This window comes from Mugil cephalus, chromosome 11 (assembly GCF_022458985.1).
Source record: "Mugil cephalus isolate CIBA_MC_2020 chromosome 11, CIBA_Mcephalus_1.1, whole genome shotgun sequence".
NCBI lineage: Eukaryota > Metazoa > Chordata > Actinopteri > Mugiliformes > Mugilidae > Mugil > Mugil cephalus.
This window is the reverse complement of record NC_061780.1, coordinates 3,281,328-3,292,726: the sequence shown is the minus strand read 5'-3', so window position 1 is coordinate 3,292,726 and position 11,399 is coordinate 3,281,328. Positions and strand designations below refer to the sequence as shown.

Below are 11,399 nucleotides of genomic sequence, written 5' to 3'. Positions count from 1 at the left end.
ATTTTTTGAGCATTTCTTTTTCATCGTATGCGTCTTAGAGCTCTACTACATTTTGAAAGCACATGTTTTATTTTTATGATGCAATAAGTAGGTCAAATTGGAATTCGGTTTTCTCCGCCATATACGTTTAATCGGACTACAACAGGAAAATGCGTGTGCGCATGCTCCAGAACCACTGCGCTGGCGTGTGACCCCGGAACAAAAATATTCAAGAAATCTGATTGCAGAAGAAGAAGGTAAACAGAGCCGAAGAATAACCGTCTAAGGGATAGTGCGCATCTTATTTGCACCAGAAGTAGCTCAAATATTATGTATGAGATTTAAAAAACATGTACTATTATCCATCTGGTTGTTGTTTGAAATGCTGGTCTGCTGCATGAACGACTCTGGTTTATTATATAACGTAATAGGTCACCCGGAAAACGGGCCGTATTAACGTGGTATTATTCTGCTGAAAAGACACATATCGAAACCTAGTCAGTTATTTGATTTTCTCCGCTACATGAAAACTGGGACAAGGACTGTAGTTAGAAAGTCAAATTTTGAGCACAGCTCCATTAAGCTGTGCATGTAAACGCACTGATTGACATTTCACAAAACACAACGATATAAAAGAAAAGACAATGACATTTCAGATTATGGAAAGGGTAGGGACAACAGTTCTTGTCTCTGATTGGACAGAACCCGTGCTAAAATATAAGTGAACTCACTGGTTGTTTCGCTGCCAGTCAAGAAATGCCAAAATAGACAGTGCAGTCATCTCCTGTTTCTACTCTGCTGTGTTCGTGCATAAGTTGTAAACGTGTTGGAAAGACCGAAGGATGAGTTGACGTTAATAGAATAGTGTTACTTGATTTTAAAAGTAACTAAACCCCCTTCCACACTGCACGAATAACCTTTCTTGAATTCATTTAACTTAAATACTTGTTCGTTAAAAAAACAAATATGTGTTAATGTGACCTTGCCATGCTGCAACTCCAAATGTTTCTTTAAATTTGATGTTGTGTTTTTGAAGCTATATAGGACACCAGCATGGAGTCTACAGCGAACCTTAATATTGTTGTCTTTTACTGACACTGACTTTCCAGCTAGGAAACGTGCATTTCTCTTGTGTGTGTTGCTGTGTGGTATTACACGTGAGTTGTCCTCATGCTGAAAATGTAACTTGTTGGATGCACAATGTCACTCCCTGAGACACAAGAGGAAAGCAAAACTATATCTTTTTATTCAGGAAAAAGGGGAAAATAGTAACGAACAGTGACTTTGATAAGTAACTTTACTCTGATTACTGGGATAGTAACACATTAGATTAAAAGTGGTCAGATTAGAGTACTGTTACCAGCGTCACTGAAGAGGACATACATATAATGTCATTCTTGATATGCTTTCAACCCATCATGATATTAACATGTCCCTCTGAACCCTGAAAGTACGTTGAAGGACTTAGGACTGAAGAGACAAATGACGTTAGAAGGGCCTAAATATCAGAGCTGCACAGACCTGCAAAGTGCACATGACAGTGTCTACACTTCCTCATAGGTGAACATTCAGTGTATAAGTGTCATTTCTTGACTGGCAGCAAAACAACCAATCACACAAGTTAATGTTTTAGGGTTCTGTCCAATCAGAAACAAGAAGAGCTGTCCCTATCGTTTCCATAATCTAAAATGTTGTTTGTTTGTTTTGTTTTTTTGTGTGCCACCGTAGTCCAATACATTGTTAAAAACTGCAAGGATAATGGGGAACCAGCAATCACTTAAACGTTTGAAATCAACAGCAGCAAAAAACAAAAGTAGAACTCAGGGCTACTGTATGTTTAATAGTAAAGACAATCTGAAGGAGTTGGTCTTAACAGCTGTGTAGCCTTAAGAAAACCGCTAATCAATGAGGCTAACCAGTGTGTTTTTCCGGCCACTGAGAGAGGTGAATGAAGAAATACATTTGAACCAAATACAGCTGTTGCGGTACTTGCATCATAATATTCATATGGAGGTGCAGCAAAGGCCACAAAGTACGTGTGGCGTAGATCAGATGCAGAATTGTAAATCTGGATTAAATGGCAAGCCTACATATCCCATGATGCATTGAACACAACGTGTGAACCCCTTTAACTAACCATGCGTTTATATTTTTATGTAGCTTTTGTCATTAAAGACTAATATACAGTAATGCTGGAACATTTATGTATCAATAATTAAAATATGATGTATATTATTCTGAAATTAAATGTTTTTTTGTTGTTTTTTTTAATAAATAAAATAAAAAGGCTTAATTCAATTTTTTATTGAATAAAACATTGAAATGCACAATTGGAAAAAATGCACAAATTGTGTATCATTATTTGCTAGCCAGCAAAACTGAAGATTGATAATATATAGCTGTATGCTGCATATTTTTAAGCATATTGTTCAAAAGAGCACATCAAAAACTATAAAAGCCATAAAAAAGAAAAGAAAGATTGACTGCAGTGCTGGTCACACAGGTTTTGTCTGTTGGTGTTGGTTCTCAGTCCTACTTTAAAAAAAAGAAAGAGAAATGTGTGAATATACTGCATTTTTAAAATGTTCACAGTCTACGAGTAAACATCCTGTATTGATAGAATATTACAATAATCCTCTTTAGTCCACATGCTCCTCCCTCATTATTTTCACCTGTGACTTGTTGTCAAATCAGCCCCTCTGTGTGTGTATGTATATGTACACATATACACACTGATACTCCCGTCCCGCCCTCTGCCCTTGTTAATTTGGTCTATCAACCTTTATGTTGACCCAGCAGGTTTTCCCACGATGTTGTGCCACCTAGGTGCCTGCCTTTTGCTCCTGTGTTTTTCCTCCTTTCCCATGAGTGAAAGTGTAATTTTGTACATAACTTTTAGATTCTTTGGGTGTTTTTGGTTGCCATTATGATCTGTTGGATTAATTTTTGTTGAACTTATTGTGGGACTACCTGCTCCTTTTGTTTCCCACTCCCTTTAAGTTTTAATTTAATTCCCTTTATTTGTTTCCTGCCCAGTTTCCAGTTAGTTCTCCCAGTACTAAAGTTACTTTAAAAGAGAGAGGATAATGGAAAACTAGGTGATCAAGAGGTGAACTTACCTTTTGATCTTCCAGTGCTAAAAGGAAAGAATAAAAAAGTGATTTACACCATTACGTGTAATTCTTCACATCCAAAAAAATATAATTGTTGTTTGGAAAGACCTTAAGTATTTTGTCTTTTGTCACTCAGAAATGTGTAAGTATTTTTTACTGAAAAACTTTCAATCCTCAGAGACAACAAAAACTTGAATTGTGTAAAAGAATATATGACACTGACACAAATAGATAATTCAAATCTATGACTGTCAGAGGAGTACAGTAGTATTAATGATGCCTCTTTCTATATGTGTGTGTGTGTGTGTGTGTGTGTGTGTGTGTGTGTGTGTGTATGTGTGTGTGTGTGTGTGTGTGTGTGTGTGATTTTAATGTTGTGTCACACGTACTCTGTAAACAGCTCCACATATAATCATAAACAGAACTGCAAGGGAAAAATCAGCAGGGGTCAATTCAACAGTTTTCTTTAAGCCAGTATCATTAACACTTGTCTTTCTGTCATACATACATCCAATGCTACAATATAATCCAATATGTCCATGACCAGGACCTTCAAAGAAAGAAAAAGTAATTAAAATGAGGAATGACAGAGATTACAAATCAGCAGAAATTTTGTTGTGCAATGGTGTCAGCATGAACTAAAATCTCAAAGGTAGATGCTACGTACTGGGAGGAGAATTCATTTCACTAAGTGGGCTCCTAGAAGTCACCTCTTGGTCACCTAAAGAGGAATAAATTCATTAATAATAGTAATGGGAATTTATATAGATAGATAGATAGATAGATAGATAGATAGATAGATAGATAGATAGATAGATAGATAGATATAGGTGTTTGTTTATTTATATCAATTTACAAAATGTGTTCATTCTCTGCATTTTGTTAATTGATGAAAATAAACTATGAACACTTCCATTCTTGCAGTCTTACTTTAAAGAATTTGTTCACACCTGCTTAAAATTTTAGCACAGTACAGGACATACTGTATATTGTAAATGTACACACTATCAACAGTAATCATGCCCTGTGCTGTCACACTACGTTCTGTTATAGCGAGGTAATGATTATTTTGGGGTTGTATTAGTTGTGCGTTTCATTTATTAGGCCATTGGTATAGCCAACACTTTTAACTCCATATATAACACATATAGTAGACAGCAGCATAAAAACTATATTCTGATACTGAAAATATAATGTTTATGATGGCAGGAATTATTATGATGTCATGATGCTTCCACGGTTATTATTATGTTCTTTATTTTCAATCAGGTGCACCATGTGTTTAAACAATCCTGTCTAAGAAAGTGCTAGGTAGCAGTTCATTGCTTTGATGCAGCTGTGGTTTTGCGTGTGTTATTTGATGGTGTAAAGCACATAACTGTGATTGGATCACAAGTGGTCACAGCAGACGAAGATGGAGAATGGAGACAGGTTTAATGCCAGGTGTGAAAACGCATACTGAAGCCCACTCATGGTCAGATCGCCAAGTCTGAACAGGGCCTTAGTAGAATGTAAGCCAGTTTCAATATTAACAATGACTGCCTCTACTAGGATTATAGAGGTCACAGATATTTGTGGTTCTGCACAGGTTTAACTGTTCCATATCCTGGTAGTTTACCACTACCTAAAACATTTCCATAGGAAAACCCTGAAACCCATTGCATGACTGAGAAAGTGTAGGTGGACTGTGTTGCACAATGGAATAGCAGGCCCCAATATTGGAAAATCATTTTGTTTTCAATGTTTAAAACATATTTCCGCTATTTCTCCCTGCAGTTGTATGTTCAACGTGGCTACATACTGTATGACAGATTTGGGCACAAAATTTTTACGAGAGAATGTTGGTCTGAACTGGCTCTGTTAGGAACTGATTACATTCCAGGTGGTTGCACCTTAAACACAAACACATAAGTGAGTAAAAAAAAATGTGAACAGATACAAAAAAAAAAAATAAAAAAAAAGTAAATGTAAGTTGAGTTAAGACATGTCACTGAACTGTGGCATTTATTTTATTCAGCCTGGTTCACTGATAGGGCCAACATCTTAAGTCAATACAGGGAACTATTATTGTTGTGAGACTGAATTGGTTTTAAACTGGTGTACGTACTGTAATTAACTGGCAAGTGAGAGCATAGTGTAACAGGAGAGATGATCTCCACTACAATTATATGCTGTTAGAGTTATTTTTTTGATTTTTGTCTAGAGACGTGTGATAATCAGTTGAGATTTTCTAGATTATATTTAGAAGTGTGAATATTAACGTAATTAACATTCATATAATCAAATAAAATATAGATAATGGGAGGGTCAAGAGCATCAACCCCGTTTTAAGTTTATTCGCGTAGGTTTGATACATGTTGAGGGTGTAGCAATCAGCTGACTAGGACATAGCAAGAAGGAAACATATAGTGAACAATGAGGAGCTGTTCTGAAGTGATAAAAGTTGCAAAGGAGGGAGTCACAGGATGAGCGCGGTACAGAGCATGTGAGGTCTATGTCAGGGAGGAACAGGTAGGAAGGACTTTCTCTTCTTTCTGGGGCGCTACATCAAAAGGAACAAAGAGCACATATTTTTGACTGTTATCATATAGCCTGAAGTGCACACACAAGTAAAAGTTATCATTTACTAAGACAAAATGTGACCCAAGGTCTAGGTGTGGTATCACGTCATCTAGCTCTGGCCCCAACACCTGGCTGGGGTTTTCCTAAAGACTCAAGGTCTCTCTCAAGAAAAACCCCAGTCAGGGCTAGTCTCAATACGTTTCACAAGTAGTCGTTCAAAGAACTGTGCCTCTTTGTCATTGAGCACATTTACCTCAATATCAGGACTGAAAGCAGCAGAAATGATCGAAATGTACACAGCATACGTACAGCCCACTGAGATGTTTGAGATGTGTCCTCTCTTATCCTCCACATCAATATCGTACGCCCTGAGACAAGTGATGATGATGTTGGAGTGGCCGTGGCAAACAATGCAGGAACTGTTGTGCAGTGGAGGAATTCCAGAGCATCGTGGAAATGTCTCATTGTGTAATCTTCTGTACAGTTGAGTGTCATCACTTGTCCCATAAATAACAGTCAGGTTTTTGCATCTCGCCTGGTCCGTGCATGTAAAACACTGCACGGCTGGAAAGAACATTCATGATTAATAATGAGTAAGAAATGTGAACAGGTAAAAAACAAAAAAAGTGAGTATTCTACATGACATGGGCAATGTCAAGTAATGCAATTCAATTTCATTTATATCATGTCAGTAACAGATTAACGCATTAATCGTTGACTGTGTAGAATCTCTGCTCCTACTCATGACAATGAATTAAATTAAAATGAATTTAATTTGCTTTTAAGCACATACCCTCAGATCCTACACAGGGAGTAACACACAGGGAGACTACCACCATCACAGCAAGTCCCACTGCAAATACAGAGAAGAAAATTAAAATGCTTTCTCTTCAAAGAAACTGAATAAACTGGGTTGGACTTCAGTGTGTTGACAAGTGTTGGTATTTCATGTTTGTGTGAGGCCTAATGAGAAAATATCTCTCAGCTAAATGTTTAGTTTTATTTATTTAGTTAATATTTTCCCTGCAAGACTATAACCGCATCAATCTCATATAATGTTTAACACCCTTTGGTGTTAAACTATGAGGACAAATGCAGTCAAAAAAAAAAAAGATGTTAGAAGAAGAAATGTCTCTCAGTATAGACTTAGACAGACTTTAATGATCCACGAGGGAAATTACCTTGTCACAATAGCTTCGTTGTACATAAAAGTAAACACTCACAAAAACCACAAGAGAGATAAAATAAAATGAGATTAAATTAAAGTAAAATAAAAATAAGCAGCGTAATCAAAAAAATGCACAGAATTAGCATGCACCACCGTTAGCTATGACCCCAGCAACCCTCAACTCAGTTAATGAAAATACTGACAATCATTCTTGTTGTACAGGTGAAATTAATGGCAAAGATGTTGAAACAGATTGTAGTAAACTGGACACCAATTGTATGTTACTGTGTTTCAGTATTACTGCATTGAATTAATTATTAACCATTTTCAAAGCACACAAGCAATAAATTGATTCAGGGTTAAACTTGTTAAAAAATATTATATGTATAACTACACTTGTGATCATTTAAAATACAAATTGAAAATAATGTAACAGTTTTTCATACTTGTCTTGGAGGAGTTGCTCCTTCTTCTTTTCTTAGATGGTCGACCTTTCGGTGGGTCTGTGTTCATCCTGGCATCCATTTTGGGTTCTCCTCCACCTTCCTTGTTTGAAATGGTTCCATTTCTGGGTGAAGCCATGACTGCTTCCTCTTTGCTTTCATCTGTCAGTAACTCATTTTGGGCAGCATGTAGATGTTGACCTAAATGTTTGAAGCCCTCCTTAGCACATGCAGGCTCTGGTGGTTGGAAAATCAAAGACAGTGGCATCATTTCTTCCTTCTCAGCAACTTGTTTGTGAAAAGGTCTCACAAAACTTCCGGTATCTGCCACAGGAATGGCTGTCCCTTTATAATTTTCATCAAAGTTGTGCTCCATGTTGGAGGACAGGCCAGCATCACTGTAAAATAAAATAAATAAATAAATAAGTTTAAATAATAAGTTTTGTTTTACAAAATACAAAAAAAGGTTTAAACATTTTATTAGATTGAGAACAAATACATTAATTAATCACTATTAATAAGCTTTAATAATATATCATGAATAATACAAAAAAAACAAAAAACATACCCGCTCTCCTGGGTGTGGTTGTGCTTGCCACCTTGAAGTGTAAAAAATAATACAGTCAAGCACCAGATTATTATTTTTATTAACAAATCAGATGATTTTAGCATTTGTATGCTATTAGATTCAGTTATAAATAAATACTAGTTTTACTTTTCTATTTATTTTTTTTTTATAAATGTACATGAATCTTAATCATATATATTATTATTAAATGACAGAGATGAAGTTGCCGTTGTTCTGGAGCTGTAAATCCAATATGGGTTACACGTGCTTGTCACTAGAGCACCTCAGGTCTAAAAAAAACAGAACAATTTTATTCTCCAATCATACACATGAGCAGATGTTGCTGGTACTTGGTCAGCCTTATTTTGCTAACTTTTCAAATTGCAGGATATGTAACTGCATCCGGTCTATGACATGTGCTCCTCATTCTTGTAAGCTGAACATCATAATGATTTTTTGTGACAAATATCCACAAACAATTTCTTTCTCTACTAAAGTTAATAAAACCTGTAAATTGATCAAAGGCTGCATGAGTTTTGATCACAGAGAGCAAACAGGTTGCAGACTGTGTATGCCTAGCATAAATTAAGGTTCCTCAGTACGCAAAGAAATGTCCCTGATGAAGAAACACAACCATAACATTAATATGAAGCATGTAGATAATACTGTATGAGAGGAAGTGTTTCTCTACAAATTTTATTGCACCATTTCGGTAACATTAGCTTCTGCTTCTTATTTTGCAGTAAGGCTATGTACAGGCCGGTGTACAGGCCTAGAATGAATGAAAGTCTTGAAGACAAGAAAAAAGTTCTGCTGACTGCATATTAGTATTAATGATAGAACGCAAACACACAAACTTACTTTGTGGCTGTGGATTGACAGCATCTGTGGGGTTGGCCATTGCAGACAACTAAAAAAATACTCCGAAGTAAAATTAGATTGTGAACCGATCGCTTTTACAATGAGGAAATGAATGTGCCTCGCGATTTGTCACTGTGAGTACTGCAATATCACCCCCATGTGGCATATTTAAATCACACAGGTTGACACCGCTCTGGAGGAAACGCTAGTTCCTCTTGTGCTGTGCTAGTTAAAAAATAAGTGAAAACCCATTCCCACTAATCTGTGCTTTGATTCAAGTTAATCAAGTTTAAACACTGCATTTTCAGAGTTATTTTGTGACCAGCATCTTTAAACATGGGTGTAAAGCAAGATACAAACTTTATGTGCTGCACAGTGCATGCTTGTATCCATGGTAAAACTACAACAAAACTGGAACATACTGATGACACAATTGATCTGCTGGAACCTATTAAAAATCGTCCTCCTTTGATGAAGTGTCACTCTAACGTCGTAGGTGATCCAGACTTACGCCACAACCTGATGTGTACCTCCCCAGAAATAATAGTTCTAATAAAATATGTGTTGCATTATTAAGAGAATTATTTCACTGGTAAAAAAAATAAATAAAATGTTAGTTTAACTCAGTACAATTTAAATTCCCAAATAACCAGTTTAAATACTAAAAATGATTACTGTTGTTGTGTTGCACTGCACTAGGTTTGAGCAGGGTACCTAATACATTGGCAGCTGATATATTCTGGCAGAAACAACTTGATTTAATAATTAACAAAAACGGCCTCCACTAGGATTATAGACAAAATTAGAATATCTTTTGACTGTTACAATTGTCATACGTTACTGATATGCAGCTTTGAATGTTACTATAAGTGGCTACTAACATCAGACAGGACACGCATGCAAGGTCTTGGTGGTTTACCGCCTCAGCGGAAAACCCTGTTGCAAAGGATGTGTATGCGGCAGTGTTGCCAGCCTAACAATACTGTTAAACAGTGTTTCTCAGTATTTTATTTACCATAATTTAACTTAGTGGCACGTGTAACTCAATGTTTTAGACCAACACACTGAAATTAACTAATTAAGTATACCCATGCAATATACACCCTTTAGACATATTGTTAATGCTTTGCCTCAAATTCTCTCACATCTGCTGCATTTAAAAATGCCACGACAAACAGTGCAAGTAGCAGTAAGCAGAGCACTCTGGGAAGCTCTCGTTGCTTTTTCTCTCATATAGTTTAGTTTTGTCATTATGGTGAGATATTGTTAACAAATTTGTCTGTCTCCATGTCCATGCAGGTAACACAACTGACTACAGACAAACATTCATTAGGAACAGACTCATATGTGTATAGCATGTTACTAATAGCCGCTTAGCTCCTGTTCAAGACAATACTGCCACTATGACCAGAAGTCCCACTGGAATGTTTTTTCCCAGTATCCATCCTGTGGTGGCTGTTTCAATAAAGCTATGACTACTTCCTCTTCTTTACTGTCAAATGCGGTTTGAAACATTCTTTAGCAGGTTGTGACACTGGAATAAACTGCAAAGGGAGTGGCATCATCTCTGCCATCTGAGCACAGTTAGTGAGGAGACACCTTAAATATTGGTTCACTGGGTTTCACAAAACTTAATGGATATAGATATTTCACGCAAAGCCACGGTCAGCAGTGTTCATCCTTGGGGGACTTTGAATGTATATCTATAGTATTTGTGTGTTTGTGTTTCTCGACCTCCAGTTTGGTTTCCCTCAGGGCCGTGGACACAAAATCACATGGACAACTATAAAGAGAGGCAACACCAGCCACAGCTGCTAACACTCAACAGCAATTAGCTAGGGGAATATTTCTGGAGCAATGTATTGTAAAACTTCAAATTCAGAACAAAACATGTAAATATAATTGGATTATGGTTCATTGTGGTTGTAGTTCATTATGAGGTTTTTATTTACAGCTAAATATTCTTACTTTCTTATTTTCTGATACACCTTGGTTTTTGTAAAATCTTCAATTGAAGTGCTATAAGGTGGCCGACACAAATTAAACATAACAGCATTTTTTATGCGCTCACATTACACACATCATGCATTCCAGCGGCCAGTACAAAGAGAATCTCTTCTCTCATGGACTGACCAGCTTGTCAACCTTTAAATGTCCCAACATGCAGCTCAACATCTGCGTGAAATGAGCTTAAAGAATGCGGCCTGGAGGTCTCCCTTCTGTCTATAGCTGAGAGTACAAAACAAGTCGAACCATGGCTCGTTTACACAGCTGCCTGAACTAAAGATTCAGGTTTTTTGTGTTGATGTTTGGATTTGGTTGGAGTGGAACAAAATGTCACTTCAGCAATGAAACACTAATTTCCAAAGAGTTTTTATTTCTGCTTGTGTGACCATATTATTATTATTGGGATTATTATTATTATAGATAAATTGCAGCATTGTATTATCTAGCTGGTACGTGTAAAGCCAATTATAACTGTTTTAGAAATAAAAAGTATGAAGCAGCACATATTGGGAATAAACTGAATTGGTTTTAGGTTTATTCTGGTTCATGTGAGATCTGACTGGGTTTTGACCTGCTTTATTATCAGCAAAACGTCTGATAGTGTTGTGGAAGATGGCAAAGGAAAGTACCCAAAGTACCTGCATCAGCCTAGGACAGCAATGAATGTCTTCCAGAGACATTCAGTGTATGAGTGGTAC

The 11,399-nt window shown here is 36.6% G+C and overlaps 1 protein-coding gene across 1 annotated transcript; it reads right to left on the bottom strand.

Annotated features, from left to right (window-relative positions):
* Positions 1 to 2,284: 2,284 nt before the first annotated feature.
* Positions 2,285 to 8,819, bottom strand: LOC125017056. Its single transcript, XM_047599905.1, has 10 exons — positions 8,695 to 8,819; positions 7,834 to 7,864; positions 7,269 to 7,663; positions 6,448 to 6,507; positions 5,964 to 6,218; positions 3,760 to 3,813; positions 3,601 to 3,642; positions 3,482 to 3,516; positions 3,099 to 3,115; positions 2,285 to 2,514 (listed from the first exon to the last, which is right to left on the bottom strand). Exons 1-10 carry the CDS (start codon positions 8,732 to 8,734, stop codon positions 2,475 to 2,477), a joined length of 969 nt encoding a protein of 322 aa, XP_047455861.1. The 5' UTR covers positions 8,735 to 8,819; the 3' UTR covers positions 2,285 to 2,474.
* Between the last annotated feature and the right edge of the window lie 2,580 nt (positions 8,820 to 11,399).

Excerpts from the sequence above, each read along its gene's own strand:
- LOC125017056 (XM_047599905.1), bottom strand. The coding sequence starts at position 8,734 with ATGGCCAACCCCACAGATGCTGTCAATCCACAGCCACAAA. Across the intron at positions 6,508-7,268 it reads GAGCAACTCCTCCAAGACAA|TGGGACTTGCTGTGATGGTG; the intron begins GTATGAAAAACT and ends CTGTATTTGCAG. Across the intron at positions 3,517-3,600 it reads ATTATATTGTAGCATTGGAT|TTCTGTTTATGATTATATGT; the intron begins GTATGTATGACA and ends TTTCCCTTGCAG.